Here is a 24502-nt window from a genome sequence, read left to right on the forward strand (position 1 = left end):
GTGCCTGAATAGATGGAAAAAGTCGCAGGAAGTGTCCTGTGCATACTTGACTTTCTTTTTGCCCACGTTCTCGTTACTGTTCCTCATGTGGTTGCAGGCTCCTTTAGGCAAACTTAACTTCCTCCCCGCTGTCAGCTGGCTTCTAAATATACTCAGTTGCCCTCAGGAACCTGTGTTTAATACCTCTCGATGGACATGTGTTCTACACTCTCCGGTAGTTCCCTCATCTCGTACTTTTGATTTGCGACGTACACTTAAATATTGGGAAGCTACGGTGAAAACACAACCACCTTTTACATTAAAAACTACAGAATTAATATGGGTAAGTGTGCAAACCCAGGTTTTATATAGTAAAACCTCAAACTTTGTACCTATTCGAATTGTCTGGCCGTGAGATAGCAGATAGAATCAGGGGACTCAGTCTAGACTCACTTTGTCACGCTCAGCGGATGTTGATCGACGGAGGAATGCAGGGGTGTTCCGTTCTCCACTAATCCGCCAACAGCTAGTGATTCGTACATGATAACCTCCATTAGCCTCCACGAACGTCCCCAATTCTCAAAGGTGTGAAGTTGAAGGGTGCAGAAGTGAGACATATATATCTTGAGTTACTGAGCTAAGTATATTCCTTAGGAGAGTCCCATGGGGTCGAGAGATCAATTTCCAACTTACTCACTGCTCCGCAATCGAACGTTGTTTTTTTCGTTATTAGGAGCCGTTTTTCCGCTTTGAAACTGGTGCATTATTGCCTTACCTCATATGATTGCCTGGTTTATCTGTGGTAGAGTACAAACAGGAGAGATAACCTTTTTTAGTGTTTTGAGACCATGTCCTTAGCAGATGCGACCAATGTGAAATGACACTCCTTGTTTTATTCTTACTTCTAATTAATTTATTCAAAATTTTTTTCTCAGTTCTTAGCCATTTACACATACTTTTCCGAAATCTTGCATTCTTATCATGCCTTTTCTTTACATTATTTCGTAATTACGCTCTCAACACAGAATAATTTTTCGCACAATGATAATTCTGTGGAGACACGTAAGCTCGGTATTTTTGATATTTAATTTTTATTAATTAATGGAGGAGAAACAAGAACCACAGGCCTGACTGAAACCTACCTAATAACTCTTTCAGTAAAGTGTGCAAAACCATGTCCAATGTTCCGTGGCTTTGCATTGGGGTTGATGTTGGTGGAACAAACACTGATGCTGTGATCCTGCAACAGAAGACTGTTCTATCCTCAGCCAAAGTTCCCACCACAGAAGATGTTACATCTGGTATCACTGAAGCAATTAAATCAACTCTCACCCAGCTTCCTGACGAATTTCAACCAAATCCAACTCAGTATGTTGCAAGGGTTAACATTGGCACCACTCATTTTGTGAATGCTGTTGTTCAAAGGAAATTCCTCACTAAAGTGGCTGTATTAAGGTTATGTGGACCAGCAACTAAAGCCATCCCACCTCTGTGTGATTTCCCCGCAGATCTGAGGAATGTCATTGGTGGAATGCATTTTTTTCTCAATGGAGGATTTCAATATGATTGTTCAAGTATTACTGATGTTGATGAGAATGAAGTAAAAAGGGTTGCTAATGAAGTACAAGCAGCAGGTTGGATATCCACAACATAATAGTGCCTTTTCACCAAAATCATTCTGATCCCATCCACTCTCTAAACTCAAGCAGCAGGTTGGATATCCACAACATAGTAATGCCTTTCAACCAAAATCATTCTGATCCCATCCACTCTTTAAACTCACCTCAACATTTAAATTAGGCAGGTTTTGATTTACATGCTCCCACTGCAGCCAAGAGGAGTTAAACATTCTGAATGTTATTGTTTATCATCCCTGAACCTTGATGTGGCTATTTGTAGTTTTAGTCATTTTAGCTGAGGCATAGATTAAAGAAATTTAAATGGTTCTTGGCCTCTTGTTGCCAAATGATCTGTATGTAATTGTGCCTTGGTTACTTTTAGTTTACTTAGGCTGTAATAGACTAAGGGAAGCCATTCAGGAATTAACATGGTTGTCTAGGGATGTTCATTAAATTCCTTAAGGTGTGATGTAGATAAATTTGCTTATGTGCCAAACTTTCTTTCATTCTATTCATTTAGGAATAAGAAACATTGCTGTTGTTGGAGTTTTCTCTCCTGCCTCTAAAGAGCAAGAAGTCCAAGTGGCTGAGATCATCAGATCAGTTCACCCAGGTATGAGTATGACGCTTTCGCATGAAGTGGGTTTGATTGGCTTACTAGAGCGTGAGAATGCAACTGTTTTAAATGAGAGCCTAAAACCACTATGCAAAAGGACTGTGGGAGCATTCTGTTCAGCCTTGAGGAATCTTGGTTTGAAGTGTCCATTTTATCTCACACAGAATGATGGAACCATAATAAGGTACGTAGCGTTGGCCTTCTGTAACTTAATAGTAAGTTGCCTTGTGTTTCTCAATTATTGTGGTAATTGTAATGGTAATGATGATGAAGATAACTATTATGAAGATGATGACGATGATGTGATATTGATTATAACTGTGATAATTCTCTAGAATTTTCTCAACTTGTTTACTGGTCTCCTTTCAGTGCAGAGCAAGCTTTACATCTGCCTGTGTTAACATTTGCATCAGGCCCAACAAACAGCATGCGAGGAGCTGCATTCTTGTCAGGTGTGCAAGATGCAATAGTTATTGACATTGGAGGAACAACCTCTGATGTAGGAGTTCTTAAAGGAGGATTTCCAAGACAAGCTTCTACAAGGGTTAAGGTAAACTTATAATTTATGTTAGTTTATGATTATAAGATGCATTTAAATGAAATATAATATTAGGGACTCCAGGGGAATATTGTCTCTTTTTTTTCCAGTCATGAATTCTGTCAAAACTACTTGAATTTTGGCATGACAATGTCTATAATACCTTAGACTGCTATCAAAAATGCAGGCTTCAAAAGAATCTAGAATGAGCTAGGTTTTTTGATATATCATGTTTCAATAAGTTGGTTAAAATGTATGCCAATTACCATAAATAAAATTTTTTCTATGAATTGCTGTAAAACAAAACTAGATTGGAGGTGTGAACACCAACTTTCGAATGCCTGATGTATTAAGTGTGGGACTTGGAGGAGGATCAGTAGTGGAACAATTACAGGTTAGTCAGTCTGTTAACTGTCCTTTGTAACTGATCATTTTTAGGGAGGGTAGGAAGCATCCGACATCTTTTCCCTTTTTCACTGATTTTGCTTCCTCTTCCCCCCCTCCCCCCACAACCTGCTCTTATGCTCCCTTGTATAGACTCTTTCTACAGCTTAAAGTTGTAACCAACAAGACATTTGTGAGTTGGAGTTAGAATTTTACCTTGGAGATATTGAGCAAAATATTACAACTTGATATTGCACAGGTCTTAAATGTAAAATGTTTTTGATGGCAACCAACCTATTCAAATTGTCAATGTTTTGTAGACTTGTTAGGTTAGTTATGGAGGTATTACTATTCATCAAGGGGAGTCATTTGATCTTGATAAAATGTTCTGATGTTTCTTTAATTTGTATATTTTGTAAAAATATATTTCTATTTTAATTATTATAAATAACCATTTCCCTGATTATTTTTTATTTCTTTGTTACAGGAGGGTATCACCGTGGGTCCATTAAGTGTTGCTTACAAGTTGAAGACCGAATCGTTAGTGTTTGGAGGGAAGACCATGACATCAACAGACATTGCTGTTGCTTCTGGCCTGTGTAACATTGGAGATAAGGAAAGAATTAAGGACATTCCCAAGGATGTCAGGGTTGGAGCAATGGCAGAGATCAAGAGAAAAATTGAAGCTGCAGTTGATCGGGTTAAGGTATCTGTGAACTGAATGTGATTAAGGGGGTAAACTTTGCAGTTTGACCCTGGCAGGGCTCCAGTAAAAAAAGATGTAATCTGAAAAAAGGCCTCAATTTTTGAAGTTCTAAGTGAATTGTTATATGTAATTGGTTTAAGTTACAATCTTGGACTTCGTAGTGTGACTCAGATTAACAGTGTATCCACCTAGTGGTCCTTCACCTGTTAAGAATTTGAGATCAATATCAGTATCTGGGCAACTGCCCACCTACCCCTCCCCTAACCCAACATTAACCCTAACTGTTGTTGGGTTAGGGGAGGGGTAGGTGGGTAGTTGCCCAGATACTTATATTGATCCAGAATTTGTAATTCCCCTTTTCAACTGAGAGACAAATTCTTCTGAGGATAGTTTCATATGAAGCAACTCAGAATAAATATTAAGAGGGCGAAGAGAGTGTTAATGCTTATCATGTGTATTATGCACAGTTCAGTGGTGAGGACCAGCCTGTAATTCTTGTTGGTGGAGGTAGTGTTCTTGTGGATTTATCACAGAAATTGAAAGGAGCCTCAAAAGTTTTATGCCCTCCATACTATCAGGTAAAATGCAGTCTCTGTTATCAACATCTGTATGATCATGTGAATTTACTTCTGTATCCTAGCGCAAGAAAGTGGCTTCCAACTTTGGATTAGATCACTGCTGGATGATCGTCGTATCATCCAATCGTGGATAATGGAAATATTTAGGTTCATTATGAAGATGTTCAATATTTCCGCCAAAAAATGGGCTTTCAAAAAGTTTACATAAAGTATACATATACGTATAAATATATTTTATTAGTTGGATTCATATTTACTTTTTTCAGTACTATTCTAGGTTGGTCGCATGTTAGAAGAACCCTAACGCTAGACAAAGTACTTCTTATCTAATAACATTCTTAATAGTATGTATGTATTAGAGAAGTGAATTGTGTTAATCATTTCCGAAGGTTGCCAATGCGGTGGGCGCTGCCTTGAGTAAAGTTAGCGGAACATTTGATCAAGTTGTTCCTTTGAAAAATACAACTCGTGAAAAAGTAGGTAATGAGGCCGAACAGATGGCGCGTAAAAGAGCCATGGAGGCTGGGGCTGACGAACAAACCTTACAAGTTATTGATAGGGATGAGGTACCACTGGCGTATCTGCCTGGTAATGTAGTGCGGTGTTTTCTGAAAGTTGTTGGTGATTTAGCAGAGTGCAAAGCCAATAGCCCCGAGGAGCTATCACAGTTAGGTGAGACTACAATCCTGTAAAAATTTTCTAAACCTTTGTGATTAACAAATGTTTCAAGGGCAACATATTCTTGATGCGAATAGATAGTTATGAGAAAACCTTCTTAAGTCTCTTGAATGTTAGATATAAACCTGTGTGTAAAGCCAACATCTTTCAAAGAGAACTCACCCGCGACGTTAAGAGATGATTTTCCTTGAGGATTTAGAGAATTCCACTGTCATGCGCTAACACATTGACAGAGCAAATGGCTTTTATGAAAAGGAAGGGTTATAAACACTTACTTCTAATAATAATGTAAGGTTTCAGGTTTATTGTATTAAATACAGAAAAGTGATTTTGAGCTTTTGTTTAAAGGCACAGACATATACAGTGTCTTATCAGCCGAGGAGTTCTCTCCCATTCAAGAAGTTTCTGGTGAGGAGCAGCAGCCCAGCACACAAGAAGAGGACGACATTGTATTCAGTGATCCGTATGTAGACCCTGTAACAGGTGACTGGATTCTGAGCAGGTTTGATGTCGAGTGTATCACCATAGGAGCCGGTATCATGGGGTGTGGAGGGGGAGGTAGTCCTTACCTTGGGAGACTAAGGGCACTGGAGCTTATCAGGAAGAACAAGGAAATTCGTGTTATTCATCCAAACAGGTCAGTGACTAACAGTTATAAGGTTAGATTTGGTGATGAAGATTATACGACGAGAAATGATATATAGAAACATTAAATTCACAGCCAGGAGGCGATTATGAGTCATAGGGAGAATGTAATTGGAGTCGGAAAATATACTATGGCTAACGATGACAACTTTTGATATAGATTGCTGCATCTTCTCCCTTCATGTGTTTTCAGGTTAGGATCCACTCCTGAACTAACGGGTACCGTGGTGACACCTGCCTTTATGGGTGCACCAGTTATCTTGATCGAGAAGCTTTTCAGTGGACAAGAAAGTCTCTCAGCTGTGAAAGCAGCTGTAGCAGTTTTATGCGCTGGTGATGCTGTTAATGAACATGACAATGGAGAAGGAATCAAGGAAGTCAAAGGTGTTCAAGAGTGGATGTCTGCCAATAATGAGGTATAGGAGTAAACTTTCTTCTGTGAGGCCGATTGTTAGGCATATTCTCATTTTTGTTAATTTACAAACAATTCATATGCAATTGTTGTCCTTACTTGCAAGTCAACACTTGCACTTGAATTATTTCAACTATATAAAAAGCCTATCTTGTGGTAGGTTTCAGTATTTGATAATGCAGTTTTTCCAGCAGTGTCTTGTATGAAATTCGATGTCTGTTCATCAACAGCCTCAATCCACTAAGAAACCCGTGGCTGTTGTATGTGCGGAGATAGGAGGTGCCAACTCTATCGAGCCCTTAGTGGCTGGAGCAGAACTGGGACTCCCCATCGTGGATGCGGATGGCATGGGACGAGCGTTTCCTGAGTTGCAAATGTTTTTGCCGTTTGTTTATGGTAGCCCAGCATACCCAGCGGCCGTTGGAGATGAAAAAGGAAATGTGGTCGCGTTGACATTTGCTGAAACACCCAAACACTTAGAAGGCTTTCTTAGAATTAAAACGGTAGAGATGGGGTAGGTACTTAAGAAACTCTTTTCGATTACCGAGGATTGACAGGAAAAGTTGAAAAAGCATCTTGCATTTATTTTGTTATTACTAATTGGCTTCTCTATAAGTCATCTCATGAAGTCAAGCAAATTTGACAAAAACCCGAATGCCATAGTTTCAGTCCCGTTAACAGATACTAATTTTTTTCCTTGACATATTTTAATTTTGCTCTTTAGCTGCATGGTTGGCTTTACGTTTGTCCTTGACTGGAAAGATGTGCAACAAAAAAGTGCCCTGTATACTGTGAGTAGAACATGGCGTCTGGGTAACACTGTTCTTCGTGCCAGACACAAAAAGGCGTCCCCAGTGAATAGTATTCTTCAGCATGAAAATGGAAAACTCTTAATGATTGGCAAGGTTCGTTACCTTGTTGTTTTAATTGCAACTGTTTGACAGCGTTAGTTTCGTAGATTGTGGGCATGTTTCCATCATATAGAATGCAGATCTCGGACATTGCAACGCTGGGTTGAGTTGTTGTTCGCCACTGGCCGGGCTGCTTCATTTTAATTTTAGAAGAGAAAATTTTTATTTAATGTCCGAAGGCCACAAATGATTTGCCTTGTAGATTGAGAAAATTGTATTGAGTAAGAAATACGACAACTTGAAATTTGATGTGTTCTTTTTGTAGATAGCGGACGTAAGCCGTGTAACTGAAGGCGCCTTTAACAGAGGAAGGTTGCTCATTGAAGGCTCCGGACAATTTAATAATCAGAACCTTGGTATTGAATTCCAGAATGAAAACTACGTGGCTTTTGTTACAAAATATGATGGCTCCAGGAGTGTTCTTGCTACGGTTCCTGATTTGATCTCTTTAGTAGATGAAGATACAGGCCAGCCAATCACAACAGAGGAAGTTCGTTATGGCCTCCGAGTGGCTGTCATCGTCATGCCTTGCTCTCCTCTATGGACCACCCCGCAGGGACTGGCAGTTGGAGGCCCGGTGGCGTTTGGGTATAATGACGTTGTTTATAGTCCTGTGGATTCGTATGAGGAGCACCCTCCCATCCCCAGAAACTGATGAATTTTTAAATAGGAAATAAAAGCATTATTTCACACAAATGATTCTAATTGTTAAGTAAATTTTTAAACTAAGGAAAACAATAGTTGTTTTTAAAAGAAATATATTATGGGTAATTTGGTATTATCAACTGAGTTGATAATTTAAATTGGCCACCGTAAAGAGTTTAAAAGCTAACGTTTCGAGCGTTAGCCCTTCATCGATCGTTCTGACGAAGGGCTAACGCTCGAAACGTCAGAGCTAATTAACGTGATCAACTCAGTTGATAATACCAAATTACCCTGTTATACTCTCTCACCGACGTAGCACCACAGTTTCTTTAGAAACTTACCCTCTAAATATATTTTTTACTCTAAATTATCATCAAATGTAAACATAAGTTCCATTAAATGGTTTTCAGGCGTTCACTGGTCTTTAATATTTTCATGATGCAACTTGATATTTCACTCGGGTGGGTGACGTTGTCACACATTTTATTTCCACAGAAAAAGGTAAAATTGCTGTTTTCTCTTTTCCATCAGGCAAACTTAAATTGCCTTAATAAGTCTTTTCGTCGATATGCTTCACTGACTACTCATGCCTAGCCCCAGTCCTATATGTCACGCACAATAGGTCAAGTTCACACAATAGGTTTGATTCAGTTCTCGATCATTCCTTCTTCACCTTTAAACTGGTGAACATATCGAGGAACACGTGAACTTGATAAAACAGTTTCTTGTCTGCGTGCCTGAAAGACCATTTAAATTAAGGTACGTTGCAATTTTCCCAACAGTACGTCAACTTATAAATTTGTTTTGAGTAGTTTAATGTACCTACAATATTTATAATGTGTTGATATGCGTTCCCATCGTTTGTACTTCGAACGATTTTGGTTTGTTAACGATTCAAAGTATATTGCCAGTTCTGTCACTGTAAAGCTCTGAAAACTGTAGAAGCATGCACTGGTAAAATTTATAACAGTTTTTCCAATAAACGTTTCACTTAACTCTTTTACTTGTAACGACAACTGACCAATCCTCCGTAACTTTGTATAGTCTTGGACATAAATCCATTGAGGTAGAAATATCTGTAGCAGAGACAAACATCCTGATATGTAAATTAGAGAATATTAAGCAATTGCTAAGACTATTGACGATTGATTCCCTCCATAATCGTAATTGCCTTAGTTGTGTGAACATTTCTTTTAGTCAGTGATTTAAACATGTAAACGTTCACGAAGTACAACCTGGAACAAATATCTAAGACGGTGTTAAAGCCACAGATAATTCACTGTGTTTAACGTTTTTACTGAAACTCCGCGTTGCCAATACATGCCCACTAAGAATATCGCCTTGCGGGGCAGTAAATTTCATGCAGAGCTGCACGAGAGCAGCCTGTCATTTTCAAATATTCAATGTTATTGTAATGGTGTGCTATTTTTAGGAGTGTAGCGTGACTCAGGGCATGGGAAAAAGTACCTACAATATTTGATTGAGTAAACCAATAAGTTTGTTGTGGGTTGTGCATCATTAAAATTTTATTTATCGCAATTCAAGACGTACAATAAGTGTAGTGACGTTTGGGAAAGGGTTACGATTAGCCAAACAAGAATTTGAAAGAAGTGAACAACTGAATCTTAAAGTTGCAGTGTATAGTCTCGATTTCCACTAAGTTTACTCAATGCCGTTAGGATTATTCGCTTCAGTAGAGTTCTTTGAATTCTAAAAACTGAAGTTAGTTAGTTTAAAAGACACTCTCGAACCAGGGAAAACTGTCAAAAAACATTTCACAGTCATACTCTGATGAATTTATACAGCAATCAAGGTGTTATGTTATTGTGCGGGATGACCGAACAATTCTTGCTCTAACCTCTTAAAGTTTTAAAAAGAGCTTAAAATCTTGTTCCTCAAAAGACAATGAAATCGTCAGGACTGAATTTATATGAGACCGCTTTTTTTTTCACGACTTCAACTTTCCCGCACGACTTAAACTTTTTCGACACGACTTCAACTTTCCTGCGTGACTTCAACTTCTTTTCATGACTCAAGCTTTTTTTCACAACTTTAAGTTTCCTGAACGACCTCGATTTTAATTTTCCAGCGCGACTTTTTCTGGCACAACTTTTTCACGGCACGACCTTTAACTTTTTCCACCAGAAGACTCAACAAAAGAATCAACGCTGCGGGTCAATTGAAAAACAATTTGACTGTTAACGTCTCCACCGAAGCCTATTGCCCATAAAATTTGAACAAGATGACATTCAATCTTAAGGTAAACATTTGTAAGTACTGTTGAATAACAACAGTCGTGCCGGAATGTTGAAGTCGTGAAAAATACGTTAAAGTCGTGCTGGAAAGTCTAAGTCGTGAAAAAAGGTTGAAGTCGTGCCAGTATGTTGAAGTCGTGAAAAAAAGTTGAAGTTATGAAAAAAAGTTGAAGTCGTGAAAAAAAAAGAGTTGATGAGAAATAAGAGATGGCAGTACCTGGGATCCGTACTCTTGCGTTGAAACATAATTGTAAAAACTTTTACGTTGTCAGATTAAATTAAGTAGTGCTTTCTGTTTACCTTTGTTTGTTTTTCTGTTGGTCTTGTATTGGTCATCTGATACGTCAGAAATGTGTTGTTTTGTTCTTTGTATAACAATCAGCTTAGAGTTTTTTCCAGTACAATTCTAGTTCTAGTGTGGAACGTCTGCGTAAGAGTTGTATTGAAATAAATTTCCTTTTTGACAGAGATGGCAGAAACACAAGCATGTCCTGAGGATATTGTTGTCATTCCTGATTCCTCGCGCATACCTTCAAAGAGGCCATCATCCTCCAGCACACCCAGTGGCACGGTGGAATGCCTTTCGGATTTCTATGATCAACGCACTGTTAGGGCCAAACAAGAATCTCAGCAAATCAGTGGATCAACAGCTAGCCGCTCTGGAAGATCTGCAGGGGTCGCATTTTCCGAGGGAGGCATTCGATCTGCTGCGTTTTGTTCTGGTGCATTGAGTAGAATGTTGTTAGAAAATGTTCTTCCAGACTACTTGAGCTGTGTTTCCGGGGGTGGTTACACAGGGGCAGCCTTTGTTGAATGGAAGGAAAGGCAAAAGCGTAATGGGCATAATAGTGATGATAGCAAATGACATGACGAATTCTTTGACACCATGCGACAAAACGCTGGCTACATGTGCGACTGGCAATGTCCCTTTTCAGGTCTTTGGCATTCAGCAGTGTTCGTAGTTCTCTTGGTCACTGTTGTGTTCATATTGCCGTGTGTCTTATCGTTGCCATACGCATCTCCAATTGCCGTGGCAGTAGACTTACTCTTTGGTGAAATCTTACGTCAGAATGCCAAATGTCCCCCATCTGCGCATGCTTGCACAGATACCAAGACATCACGGACTTCATCCTTAATGCTGATGCTCTATGAAAATTGCCAATCTCCGGGTAGACGCACGACCCTCATTATAACAACATTAATTTTTTTCCGTCTTGTCCTACTTTCTTTCAAGAAAAAAACGTTTCCATAAATTAAAAGGTTTCTTACGATTGCTCTCAATGATCAGTTTCGTAATATTTCTGTTTACTCTGTTTCCATTTCTCATTCATGACTTGTGGCCATTAAATACATGGATTCAAGCCTTCATAATCATAATCTGTATAGTACTTCCATTCTTGATCCCAGTGATTCGTAACTATGCCAGCGTATTTCTTGTGTTCTACTGATACATTCACATTGTGAGCTGGCGAGTGTTCAAAACAGAGTTCATGGGAGCAGTTCCATACTCTGATGAACTTTTCTATCCAATCCTGTTTGGTTGTGCCATCACTGTTATCTTATTCCCGTTGATTGGTCCTCTTCACCAGTCTGCATTCAACGTCTACTACAGGTTTGTATTAATTTTTTTTGCACAACATGTCCAATCAGCTATGATACAAAGTACCTGCGGTCAGCGACTGATCATTATACCAGACAATGGAAGCCGTAGACTGTGTAAAGTTTTGCATTCAATGTATCTTCATACAGTGTACTTGTACACACACCCACAATTAAACAAAATTCAATCCGCTGAAATCTTACTTACCATACTTTGCGCTTTTTCCTTGATTCTCTCTTCCAAGGTGAGAAGCTAAGAAGAAAATGTGGTGCTGAACTAAGTTAAATGACAGCATTTAAAGAAAAGACTACGTTGCTACAGGTTTCGAGTCTGTTACTACGACGAAGGAGACAACAACACAGGGAAGGAAGGATAAATACTGTTTATGGCACCCAGACACCCATCTGAGAGCATGCCACTGATAACAATCGACAAGCGACCAAAAGCTATGGACGGCTATGATCCATTGGAGGAAATGCCTGTGACCCAAGAGGTGAGCAGACGAATACCTTGGGATATCGAACTCGACGACAACGATTGGGGACCAAGTCCCGAACTGACAGAACGTGAAGTAGGCAGATTGACATGTTACTTTTGTGTTTGTTGTCATTATTATGGCAGCTCCCACTGCATCTCAGATGCTTTTTTGGGAAGATTTCCTCATCACATAACTGCCAACCAGTTCTTTACCCCTGAAATGTTCAGTGCGTATCACTGGGAAGGCTATGCAGCTTGTATTGAAGCTGACATGGAGAGCTTCTTCAAAGACGAAACGTAACGAGACATAACTAACGGAATACATTACTCGTAATGAAGCCATTGGAACGTTATCTTGATGGAAAGCATCTAATTGCCTTTGAGCTATGAGAAACTTCATAAAACGCTTTTAAAATCATCGGTTTGTGAGAGAATCTACGTATAGCCCAGATGTCTGGTTTGAACGCTTACTTTATGTTTATCAGTCATATTTTTTTACCTAGCCATCCGTTTAAGAAATATTCAAGGATGGCAAAGCATTTTAAAATTAGTTTAATATAAAATTACTAAAGACATTGGTGACGATGACAGTGAAATTTATTCGAAAGCAATGTGTGATTTTATTCCGCGTTAGAATTTGCTTTTATCAAACTGTTTTAGCCAGGTTGAGCCGCAATATTCATATGAAAGGTTGCTATAAAAAAAGAGACTAATTAAAAATATACACAATTGATAACAGTTTACTCTGGCGATCTTTCACTGAGGCAAGTCGGCGAAAGAAAAGCAATAAGTGATGTATAGACGACCTGTAGGGAAGTTTTCAAAAACTTTGAGTACGTGTTTTTATATTACAAACGTTTGGAGGGGTATGATTATACACAGTATCATTATTGATCGTAGGGGATGTTTTCTTCGGTTTGATCGGAAATACCCAACAATCGGCTGCAAAGAGACATGCAACCACGCAATGCAAATGAATTCAAAACAGTTATGAGCTGTCCCTATCAACGCCACGAAATAGACTTGCGATGTTACATTTTGATCATGGATAAATTAGGAATTATTTGTTTTGTCTATACTTCGCCCCTTTTTAAGCCAACCGAGTTCAAACACATATCTTTCATACCAAAGGGGGTCATTTGAACACGAGATTGCGTGACATATAACACAGCAAGTCTTCATGGATGAGTGCCAAAAACGTGGTCAAGTGATTGATGGTTTTCCTCTCTGAAAAGGCGATCATTTACACCGAAGCCTTTTGAGTGCAAAATGAAGTAGTCGGCACTACACAGGGAAATGTCGATATGAACTGTTCATAAGGAATCATAATTCACCTGAAATGCCACGTAGGTGATGTTTTGTCATGATATAATTTACTGTTTGCCCAAGGGCTGGTTACAAACGGCTTCTTTTATAGGTCATCGATGATGAATTTCTCTCTGTTTGCAATCAACAATTTCCTGGAGTGTTTGTTTTGTTGTCTCTCGTAAGGCGAAAGTTGAAGCTGTACAAGCTACTACAGAGGAATCTTTGAGCACGTGTTACCCTGTATTCAAATTTCTGACTAGTTATTCGCATTTCATTAGTTTCGCTGATTGTAATTCAGTCTCCGCATCCGAGGAAATTTTATATATACACAAAAGAAAGATAATTGTTTACTATTTTATATTTAAAATGGCAGCATCCCACTTACGCTGTGAAGGTTAGTACATATTCTTTTCAGCCAGAATGGTAAATTTCAAGCCTTTCACGTAGCGACAGAACGTGCAAGTGAAAGATTGACAGATTCGACTCATGAATTTATTATGGAAACAGTTGGCAGTAGACAGAGTCTAATTCAAATGTATAAAATTACATTCTTAGAAATCACCTTCGTTGCCTGAAATGCTTTAGTTTCATCTTAAAAAATACGCTTTTAAATTTTCGATTGACAGATTTGACTCATGAATTCATTTTGGAAACAGTTGACAGTAGACAGGGTCTAATTCAAATGTATAAAAATTCATCGTTAGAATTGACCTTCCTTCGCCTGAAATGTTGTATTTTCATCTGAAATACGCTTTTAAATTTTCGTGAGGTTCGACTCGTGTGAAAAAATATTGAACAGTATTATATTGCGAACCAACAAAGGCGCAATTGATAAAACTGTGATATGACTCGTTCGGGCGCGTGAAAAATAATCGATTTGTTTTCGAATGTTCTCAGATCCACGAATAGTAGCGAATTTATGAAAGCGACCCAGAATAATAAGAGACTGTTAAATCGATCTGAAGTCAATGTCATAATATTCTTTAAAACTTGCCCTTTTTCTTTTTACAATTATTAGGTTCTCTCACAAAATACGTGGTCTTCATCATCAGACAAAACGTTTTAGCCTACAGCATCTTCTTATTGTCGTTGTTATTTTAATCTGGTTTCTTTTTCAGAACAAAGAGATCGTAACACTGAAAGAATCGAGTAAATGGCCGAGATTGGTCAGGTAGGGTGGGTGTATTAAGTTCGGGTGGGATATATGTTGTATGTTATGCCTTCGACCATAGTTCTTTTCTTGTCACGCAACAGAAGTAAAAGAATTTGCGTGACAATTAGGCCACCTGATAAAACAGACAAAGCTTTATGGGGGTTGTGCTTTTACTGTGGAAAAAAAAAACGAAATGAAAAAAGGCTTTTTGATGTCTTCTATTGCATAATTAAACCCAAAATATTGGTTTTCTTCTACTTTGAGAAAGTCTAGTCCCTTTTAGGATCTAACACAACGCACATCTCTCCTTTCAAGTGGGCATTGCGTGACACCTAAGATTGGAGGGAAAAAATGCTGAGGAATAAAATTAGAATTAGACTTAGTTGAGATGTCCCTTTAGTATAATTTTCGGAAGCTACTTTAGGTTGGGATAGTTTGGTCATTTTTAATTTCATAGAAACGTCAAATAATGAGGAAACCTTAAAATAGTAGTTTCCTTTGAAAGACAAACACCAATTGTGTAGGAAGAAACAGAGAAGGAATCAGATTATTCAAGGCTGAGTAAAACAGATTCGGTACAAAAATGGGAAATGGCAAAAAAAGTATGACGCAGCTCTCATAAACATTTTTTACAGATGGACGTTAATGCTGCACCGCAGAGCACTTCCCGAACTGTTGGAGAAATTATTATTCCACTCAGCGAGGTTCCGCCAGTGAGGGTGCACTGCCCCAATACTCTTCGTGGTATTCAGCCAAGGATCTTTCCTCAGGGCAGTGATCTAAATACAGCATCGATCAACAAGTGTGGATCTGCCAATGGAACGAAGAAGAGTAGCACGGGGGTCGCGTTTTCTGGGGGAGGTATCCGCTCGGCTGCCTTTTGTTCCGGTGCTTTGCGCAAATTGTTACAAGATGACGTCCCGTTTGAATATCTGAGCTGTGTTTCCGGGGGAGGTTACACTGGTGCTGCTTTTATGGATTGGAAATTTCGCCATGGCTCCAAAAATAACACTAAGGAGTGGCACAAGGAGTTCTTTGAACACATGCGAGCCAATTCTGGGTACTTATGCAACTGGCAAAATCCCATTCTAGGAATTTTTCAATCCCTGCTACTTATACAAATCGGGCTACTTGTGACGTGCATTTTGCCATGCATGATGTGGCTGCCTTATGCACTTCCTGTTGCCGTAGCTGTGGATTGTTTCTTTGGTGACGTTTTACGGGAGAACTGTACTTCCTTGCACTCCCTCCAACATCCGGACGCCTGGTCTTCGGTGCTGATGCTGGAACTGTTTGATGGCTGTCATCCACCTGTCAGACGGGTGTTACTGTTTACAACAACAGCAGTAGTTTCGTTTGTGTGTTATGTGTTGTCGAAAAAGGAAGGCCTGGCTCTTTACAAAGGCCCCCTTAGACTCCTATCAACACTCAGTGGATTGATATTTGCCTTTACTGCTTTTCCTTGGGCTGCACATGACTTTTTGTGGCCCTCACAAATGTGGATGAGATTTGTCATTTTTTCTCTTAGCGTCGGGCTTCCTTTATTTATTCCTGTTCTCCGTAATAGCGCTGGTTTTTGCCTGCGTTCTTACATGTACACTTACATCCTGAGCTGGAAGGTCTTCAAGATAAATTTGATGGGGAATGTACCATATTCCGATGAAGTGTTTTACCCAGCTTTGATGATGTGTGCCTTGGCCTTTATATTTTTTCCATACATTAGATCTCTACAGCAGTCTCTGTTCCATGTATACTACAGGTTTGTGATACGTAAATAATCGTGAACTCTAACCGGTTATATTCGATTCCTTTCGTGGTTCACTAAAAGAAAATTGGCATGACGGAATTAAATATCATAAGCTCGAAGAAACGAAAGAATAAATTTAACTCGTAGTTCTTCAAACCTGGTTGAAGTAACTAGAATTCTGTCTCATTTTCTCAGTATTAGCAGTTGTAAGAGACTTCATTCTCCTTCCTTTATCTCTGGAAAGAAAATTGGTCAGATAACTTAATATAGGTGTCTCCCGTTTTAGGTATCGTTTGTCCAACGCCTTCTTTAGATACGGAGGAAAACTTCGGCATGGAGATGTCTTTCCTTGGTGTGTGGAGCCAATCAAAAGTATCCTAAAGTACATCAAACGAAACGAGTTCCTGAGGGTTTGTCCTTGTGAGATGGAAGATGAGCTGTCACTTCAGGACTTGGAGGGTCTTTCACCCACTTTCATCAGTAATATCACAGTTAACGGTTGGCAAATTGGTAATGGTGCCGGTTCACGTCACCAATTGATGTCATTCTCAACAGATGGAGCGAAACTTATCGGCAACGATACAGAAAATACAGGGATTGCTGCACATACGTTTGCCGCTTGTCCTCATTCTCGCCTCATGAAGTTATCTGTTGCAATGACCTTATCTGGAGCTGCTGTCAGCTTTGATATGGGAGACGATTTTCAGAATGGCCTTGATATGGTCTCTGACTTGTTCACTTTGGTAGGAATAAGTTTAGGAGATGAACTGGCGTATGGCGAACATTCTGAAGAGGAATTAAGTTGCAGTGAAAAGGTGTGTGCATAACTTCAACGAAATTGTGTCGTGTTTTCAGACCAAAGGGGAAAGAGACAACTTAGCTAAACTTTTTGTATATACGCGATCTTAACGTAATGAGGAAGGTTTCCTACTTCAGCGTTTGAACCTCGGTTGCTCACCCTTCTAACATTTAGCTCTTTACAGAAAATATTCAGGACCTTATTATGCCTCATATGACACTAATGAATCTATCCTGGGTACCACAGCATACTTTTAAGACCTTATGCAAAAGGAGCTAACACTCAATCTTAACAAGTAATGTTTTGTTCTCCTCAGTACGTGACACCAATCTTGGTTGAAATTGCCTGCTTTTTTCCACTGATGGCCTTACCCTTTGTCTACTGGCTTGGAAATAGCAAAGACTGTGTGGTGCTCTTAGTACTCCTACACATCGCCGTAGTTGTAGCACTTGCAAGTTTGGCTGCGCTCAATACTGGGTCGACTCAACCGGGAAAAATTCAGCGCTTAGTCAGGTGCTTTTCTAAAACTGTTTTACTACCACCGAGAGCACCATCTACTATCACTTCACCATCAGTGTCATCATCATTATGTTGGCCAACACGGACGGCCATCTAGATCACTATTTCCATGACTGTGACAGTATTATGATGAATAACTCCATCATTTATTCATTAATAGATAAAATGAGCACCATCGTCATTCATGCTATCAGCATGTATCAAACACAGCTGCACCAAACAGATCACAAAATCTGCATCCTCTAATAGTGCTGGATGTCACTGCTTCTTTAGTTTTGTGTACCACAAATGAGATAGAGTTAACTTTTACGCTTCCTTATGCTGTGGAATCAGCGGCCTCATTCTATTTGATTTCGCCAAAATATGCTTTCATTTATGTTTTTTGCCGTTCCAAATGACCATGATTCATTATATTTTCTCTTTTAGATGGTGTGTTACTCACATTTTCTACGTTCGTTTCCTTCGTGGGTTTCTAAACATAAATAACGTTGGACTTAATCCTCCGCCAGTACTGCGACTCAGCGATGGAGGACACTTTGAAAACCTAGCCTTACTTCCACTACTTGACAGAAAACTGGAGAAAATTGTGATACTTGATGGCTCCTGTAACCCTGGAGGTCATAAATACGCCGATTCTCTCCTTACTGCTCTGAGAATGGCGAGGCAGAAATTACACTGCTCATTTACTGGAGTGAATGGGAGAGATATTGAGGAAGATATTAGAGTTAACTTTTTGAAAATTAATTCACAACAAAGGCCACGGAGCTACCAATTCCGAGTCCAGTATTATGATGAGGATGACAACAAAACAGGAGAGGGAGAAATACTCTTCATTGCTCCCAGACACCCATCTGAGAGCATACCACTTGCGAGAATTGTCACCCAGCAACCAAAATCGTGGGAAAATTCTGATATCGAGCTGGGAGATCCAGACCAAGGGAAATGGGGAAGAAGTCCTGAGATTACTGAACACGAAGCTGACAGACTGACAGGTTGCTGCTGTTTGTGTTGCCATGGAAAGAGCTGCCAGTACATGTCTAACCTTCTGCAAGGGTCATTTCCTCACCACATCACCGCTAATCAGTTCTTTACACCCGAGATGTTTAGCGTGTACCATCGTGAAGGCTATGGGGCTTGTGTTGAGGCTGATATTTCAGGTTTCTTAAAGACAAATTAGAGAAAGACTAGCGAAAATGTGTACAAGTACATTGAAAAGAACTGTTAAAAAGGACAGCAATTGCTTAGACAGAGATAAATGCAAACTTTTAAAAAAATCACTGATTATTGTTCCTGTGTTGCTTAGCTTGTTAGTCCTCAAGGAATCATTCACTTCGCTCAGACTCTGTATAAACAACTCCTTCCCACTGCATCAGATCACTTGCTCCCGAAAAGGTGAAAAATGGTCGACTTTTGCCTTCGTATTGTTTTTCAAGATAATTTTGTAAATTACATATGGGCAGCATTTGAACAGCCAACGGGGATAATTCATTATCGCGTTGCATCGCTGCTTCTCTGGACGAAGGTATTTAAGGAGGATTTTCTCTCTAACAATCTACTGTCCCCAAGATTTTCTTTATTTCTAAATAGATCTCTTCTATTATAACTATTCTTTTTTTACAAAGAACACTAATTAGTGTAAAGCTTATCGAGAACTAAACTATTGATGACATTATAAATATTCACCCATCACAATAATGATGATAATGATAACAATAATGATAATCATTTAAGGTTATTTTTTTAAGAGATTTATTTTAAAATATTGACGAATTATTAATTTAGATCTCAAATTAATGAAAACGAAATTATTTAAAAAGCATATGAAAAAAACTGGAGTAATAAATGGATCAAAGTTATATAAATGAATCAAAGAAACAATATACAATGAGAATATTGAAGTTAACGGTCAATATTTTGGTTCCTTTCTTATCGCTAACAGCGAATGGGACCACGATCGGGATGTCAGTGTTGTGCACTTCGAACAATGGATGCATTTAAGGGACACTTAGGCTGCAACGAGATGTTTGAACCGCGGTGCCCTTGATATCCTACTATTTCCGCGATCTTACTCTTGCGCTAACAAAAAAAAGGAAGAGTTCGGGGCCGAGAGGGAACTCTTAGGTTTCATAAAAATCTCTATATTAGTCTCTAAGGTTTAGACGAACAACCAGAACTAAAACAGACAAAATGAAATATACTCAATGCTCCGAGATTATTAAATCTCTGCTTTACAATTTATTTTTCGCTTGAGATAATATGATACACCTCTTCAGTTATTCCGTAAGACTTTTGACCAAATGATAATTATAAACGTTGTTATTAGAGGTGAGATGTGTCTCTCCAAGTTCAATGTCTTGTGGCCTTACAACATCCTGCTTTTTGTGAGCTTTCCTCATGTAATATGTCTTCAGCAGAATACACAAACCGATTATAAATGCGCAACATGGCCAAAACATGGCGTGAAACGCAATCATTTCATGTGCACTTTTGTCTAATATCACCTCTGTGGGATCATTCGGGTTAAAGTAACACTGCAACAGGTGATCTCGCTGTCCCTTGGAGTTTTTGTATTTGAGCACAGAAGCGAAGTTGTTGGTGATATTTGGCTCACAAGGAGGCCCATAGGTACACTGAAATTGAAGAAAACATCAACATCAATGATTCATAAATTATTACGAAGGAAGCTCTTAAAAACTAAAGCAAGCTATCGCGAACAGATAGTATTTTGTTTTCTAATTAACATAATGAAACACCACGGGTGATTATACTTTTGCATAAATCGTCTAAGGTTATATTGTAAACAAACGGGATAGTCTAGCCAATTTGCAGTTCCTTGTTGAAAGAAGGTTTAGAAAACTGGTATTTGAACTTTAGTTGCACTTTTTTTAATTCATAATTTAGATATCAAGTTGAATTTTTTTTGGACTGAACGGTTATAGAGTCTTGTAGATATGTTTTTGTTTTTAAAACTTGGGATCGATGTACTTCTTTAGGCTGTCTTCCGTTCGATTATTTGTTTAAATTGTCTTGGCGTTGGCAGATGAAGCTGACACGAAAAAATTTTGAAAATCCTTTCATACGTAAATTGTTTTCAAGTTTAGGAATTCCTTTAAGCCCGGGAGTTTCATTCTACATGCTCTTTAAAGCACGGTGTTCCGTTTTCTACCACGTATTATTCAACTCTGTGAACAATAATTAACCGTGCGTAGACGCAAAATTATGTTAACTCAGAAGAACAGGCATCCTTTGACTTACTTCAGATCCCATATCGTAAATGGTGTTATGCAGAAGGACTGGCGTAGATGTTTCAGCATCTTCAGTCCGTTTCGCAGTCATTTTTACCAAGATCCGTAAACAAGGATAGAGGCTAAAACAAGTGTGCATTCCACATGCGCAGCTAACATTGCTACCAGTAAAATATGATTCTTGTACAACGCAGTCACCTTCCTCAAAACCAAAACCTTTAGCAATTTTCCGAACGACTTCTGAGCTAAGAAACGTTGTGAGAAACACAGCGAAGACAATAAAGGCTGTTGCTCCAGAAAGACACTTCAATCGGAGGACTGTTCGCTTTTCTTGCTTCAAAAGTTGTTCGTAAACTCGACGTATTTTCATCGATGGATGAGTCCAAAGAAATTCTGAGGAAATACCAAACAAATTTCAGAGAATAAGAAATGTTGAGCTTGACTCGGCTCAAAACAACGCTTCATACTTCGTTCCTCACAAATGTCGATTTAGTTTTCGCCGCGAAGCTCGACTTCTGAGTATTCTCTGCAGGTGGTTTTTCAAAAGAAACAAAAAGCTGTCGTATTGCTAGATTAATCTTTCTGAATTTACAAGAACCAAATAAAACGTTGATGAATATTCATTTTTTTTCGTCAGCATACGTGCGAACGAAAACCTGTTCTATTAGAGCAAACTGACGCCAAATTTTGGACATCAAGTAATGCTTTCAGTGACGAAAATTAGCTTTTAGCTCTTGGGACGTTAGTATGACAATAGTCGAATGCGAAAGCGATAAATTGACGCGCAAAAGTACTTTAAACGGAAACAATAGGTTCACCTTTGGTTAAGCACGCACTGAATAAGATGATGGAATATCGTATTTATTGCACGTCAAAATTTAAGGAAGAACTTTGTATCTATTGTCACCTCTTTTTTCCTTTACAGTTTTGTAATTTAAAAATATATTGTGTTAGTGTGCAAGGCTTTTGTTCAGTAAATCTGCACTCATCCTTTCTAATGATTCAAATGCAAATTTTCCTTGTGTTAACATTCATTGTTTTAAAGGATCTGCATAATTATAAAGGTATGTTGTGGGCCATTTTTCTGAATGGTGCACGGGTTCCCAAAGTGAGGCAAAAAAATTGCTTTTGATAAAAGGAAAACATGCATACACAAAGATTAGGGGTCAGTCCTGATCGTTTTGAGTTTCACTTCATTCAATCTTTGATTGACTGCGCACTTGTATTACTAGCCCCTCCATCTCATCCGTTCACTAACATGGCATGCGCATCAGCCCTGTGTAAAGTCACATGTGGACTCGAAGGGATAATGAAAAATGTAATTGTAGTAATTAGATGTATGACCACCAAGAATTAAAAATAAAAATTGTAAAAGAAAGAGAAAGAGAAAAAGAGGGAAAAGAATGATAATAAGAAGAAATAGGAAAAAGAAGAAGAAGAAGAAATAGGAAAAAGGAGAAGAAGAAGAAGAAAAAGAGTAAGAAGAAGAAGAAGAAAGAGAAAAAGAAGAAAAAGAAGAAAAAGAAAAAGAAAAAGAAGAAAAAGAGTAAGAAGAAGAAGAAGAAGAAGAAAAAGAAGAAAAAGAAGAAAAAGAAAAAGAAAAAGAAGAACAAGAACAAAAATAAGAAGAAGAAGAAGTGGGAGAAGGAGAAAAAGAAGAAAAAGAAAAAGGAGCAGAGGAAGAGGAAGAAGAAAAATAGGAAGAAGAATAAGAATAAGAAGAAGCAGAAGCAGAAGCAGAGGAAGAGGAAGAAGAAGGAGAAGAAGAAGAAGTAGAAGCAGAGGAAGAATAAGAAGAGGAATCAGAAGAAGAATAAAAGTAAGAAGCAGAAACAGAAGAAGAAGAACAAGCAGAAGCAGAGGAAGAAGTAGAAGGTAGAGAAGAAGAAAAAGAAGAAGAAGAAGAGGAAGAAGAAGAGGAAGCCAAAGAAGGAGAAGAAGAAGAAGAAGAAGAAGAAGAAGAAGAAGAAGAAGAAGAAGATGAAAAAGGAAAAGGAAAAGAGGAAAAAGAAGAAGAGAAGACGAAGAAGAAGAAGAAGAAGAAGAAGAAATGGAAGCCAGATCCTCTTCAAATCACAATTCGCCACTGATTTTTTTTCCTATTTCTTAAGATCCAAATCTATGGGTAGAAAATTCTCGAAGGTCAACTTTAATTTAATCTCGTAAGCAACAGACGAAATTTACAAAAAATCGTCCTCGTATTTTGTGAGAATCGTGTGAAACTCCATCTGTTCGATTTTTCTGAGTGTAAATAATCTTTTAGCTATGCGGTATAAAGTTATTAAAATACTTCACTATTGATTGAAAAAGGAAGTAGATGTTTGGTGAAAAACAAACATAGCGGACTCATTTACTTTTACGAAAAGATATTTGAAATATGACACTTCGACTGTAAACATTGCACAATCTGTATTCAACGAAATCGTTTCTTTCAAATCAGTGCATTAGTTTCTTTTCAGCGAAGAATTTACAAAGTTTCCATGCTGTTCTTGTACTACAACGAGAGAGAATAAGCTCCTATAATTCAAGTTACGCTTATGTATAAATTCTTATGCTATCAATTAACCAAAGTAGAGCTGGGTTACCGCCCTCAGGAAATCAAACTGCAGATCTTGTGCAGCATTGTACATTTCTAGATCTGGAAGCCGATGTTTCCTGGTACAAGCGAGAAATTGCTATTCTCCTCATCACTGCAAATGCAGTAACGTCGACGACAGCAATCACATTCAATATTTTTGTTCTGTGCGCTATTATACGAACTCCAGCACTACATTCACCGAAGAATGGTCTGCTTTGTTCGTTAACCACCTCAGATCTCTTTGTGGGGCTGTTTTCGCAAACCAGTTTTATGGTCAAGGTGGGGTTTGGAAACGTGAATCTTTCCAGAGCTTGCTTCCTGTGGTTCATGTCTGAGACATTTGGTGCTATTGGGGCTGGTGCGACATTTCTAAATTTGTTTTGTCTAAGTGTGGAACGATACACTTGCTTAATGTATCCACTGAGGTACGAAGCCATTGTTACAAAGAATCGTGTGTTATTTGTTGTGCTTTCCTGTTGGATCTTCACTTCATCTTCAGCACTGTCACGATTCGTAGAATCAGGTTTGGGTTTACTTGCGCACGTGATCATCCCGTTGCTTCTGGTACTAAATTGCTATTTGCATTTGAGAATTCTTCTCTTAGCGCGTCATCACAAGAAAGCGATCCGGGATATCAACCGTAACGTGACATCCAATCAGGTCAGAAACCTGGAAGTGACATCGAGAGCTAAGACAGCTCTAACCATGACATACCTGTTCGCCTTGTACCTGATATGTTACACTCCACTTTTCTGGTGCTTTGTTGCCATAACGATAGAAGGTAAGATCACAACAGACTTGCATGTGATACTTGGTGTCGCAGCCACCATTGTGTACATCAATTCATCTCTTAATCCAATATTTTACTGCTGTAGAATGCGGGAAATACGGAGAGCTGTCTTCAGACTTTTGAAAAGTTGCAAAGGTAGCCGATAAGTATTGATTAGTGACTTAGAGAACTGAAACTGTGTTGGTTTAAATGTCAAGAAGTTGAATTTTCAGATATAGTACGTGGGGGACAGTCATTCACAACCTCCTCCCCCACATCCGTCCATTCAAATTCAATATTTCATTCAAAGGAAAAAAAGGAAAAAAAAGAGAAAGAGAGGA

The 24502-nt window shown here is 38.7% G+C and overlaps 3 protein-coding genes and 1 pseudogene across 7 annotated transcripts; 3 read left to right on the forward strand and 1 right to left on the reverse strand.

Moving 5' to 3' along the window:
* The first annotated feature begins 445 nt into the window (after positions 1-445).
* LOC131774508 (uncharacterized) lies at positions 446-7762 on the forward strand. Of its 2 annotated transcripts, none has more exons than XM_059090556.2 (13): positions 446-564; positions 1138-1613; positions 2119-2398; positions 2584-2764; positions 3063-3146; positions 3624-3842; positions 4310-4420; positions 4810-5092; positions 5447-5735; positions 5937-6159; positions 6386-6669; positions 6880-7060; positions 7332-7762. In XM_059090556.2, the coding sequence occupies exons 2-13, from the start codon at positions 1154-1156 to the stop codon at positions 7719-7721; spliced, it is 2985 nt and encodes a 994-aa protein (XP_058946539.2). In that variant the 5' UTR covers positions 446-564; positions 1138-1153; the 3' UTR covers positions 7722-7762. The 2 variants fall into 2 exon arrangements, with proteins under 2 accessions (XP_058946539.2, XP_058946547.2); XM_059090564.2 differs by having other exon boundaries at positions 467-587.
* A 137-nt stretch (positions 7763-7899) lies between these two features.
* Positions 7900-12745, forward strand: LOC131775191 (uncharacterized; annotated as a pseudogene).
* LOC131774389 (uncharacterized) lies at positions 11948-19118 on the forward strand. Of its 4 annotated transcripts, none has more exons than XM_066169383.1 (6): positions 11948-12059; positions 14470-14522; positions 15140-16263; positions 16538-17066; positions 17367-17563; positions 17996-19118. In XM_066169383.1, the coding sequence occupies exons 2-6, from the start codon at positions 14505-14507 to the stop codon at positions 18744-18746; spliced, it is 2619 nt and encodes an 872-aa protein (XP_066025480.1). In that variant the 5' UTR covers positions 11948-12059; positions 14470-14504; the 3' UTR covers positions 18747-19118. The 4 variants fall into 4 exon arrangements, with proteins under 4 accessions (XP_066025480.1, XP_058946394.2, XP_066025479.1 ...); XM_066169382.1 differs by lacking the exon at positions 11948-12059 and adding an exon at positions 13323-13389; XM_066169384.1 differs by lacking the exon at positions 11948-12059 and adding an exon at positions 13711-13745.
* Positions 19119-19554: 436 nt separating this feature from the next.
* Positions 19555-21459, reverse strand: LOC131774975 (calcium-activated potassium channel subunit beta-4). Its single transcript, XM_059091077.2, has 3 exons — positions 21282-21459; positions 20825-21207; positions 19555-20199 (listed from the first exon to the last, which is right to left on the reverse strand). The coding sequence occupies exons 2-3, from the start codon at positions 21182-21184 to the stop codon at positions 19843-19845; spliced, it is 717 nt and encodes a 238-aa protein (XP_058947060.1). The 5' UTR covers positions 21185-21207; positions 21282-21459; the 3' UTR covers positions 19555-19842.
* Positions 21460-24502: the final 3043 nt, after the last annotated feature.

The sequence above is a fragment of the Pocillopora verrucosa genome, chromosome 7, assembly GCF_036669915.1.
Source record: "Pocillopora verrucosa isolate sample1 chromosome 7, ASM3666991v2, whole genome shotgun sequence".
NCBI lineage: Eukaryota > Metazoa > Cnidaria > Anthozoa > Scleractinia > Pocilloporidae > Pocillopora > Pocillopora verrucosa.

What these genes read in the sequence shown, in the direction of transcription:
- LOC131774389 (XM_066169383.1), top strand. An exon ending in CTGTTCCATGTATACTACAG is followed by an intron (nt 16,264 to 16,537) that starts GTTTGTGATACG and finishes CTCCCGTTTTAG; the next exon opens with GTATCGTTTGTCCAACGCCT. An exon ending in AATTAAGTTGCAGTGAAAAG is followed by an intron (nt 17,067 to 17,366) that starts GTGTGTGCATAA and finishes TGTTCTCCTCAG; the next exon opens with TACGTGACACCAATCTTGGT.
- LOC131774975 (XM_059091077.2), bottom strand. Translation starts at nt 21,184, where the DNA reads ATGAAAATACGTCGAGTTTACGAACAACTTTTGAAGCAAGAAAAGCGA. An exon ending in TTTACGATATGGGATCTGAA is followed by an intron (nt 20,200 to 20,824) that starts GTAAGTCAAAGG and finishes CTTCAATTTCAG; the next exon opens with TGTACCTATGGGCCTCCTTG.
- LOC131774508 (XM_059090556.2), top strand. Translation starts at nt 1,154, where the DNA reads ATGTCCAATGTTCCGTGGCTTTGCATTGGGGTTGATGTTGGTGGAACA. An exon ending in CGTGTTATTCATCCAAACAG is followed by an intron (nt 5,736 to 5,936) that starts GTCAGTGACTAA and finishes ATGTGTTTTCAG; the next exon opens with GTTAGGATCCACTCCTGAAC. An exon ending in GGATGTCTGCCAATAATGAG is followed by an intron (nt 6,160 to 6,385) that starts GTATAGGAGTAA and finishes GTTCATCAACAG; the next exon opens with CCTCAATCCACTAAGAAACC.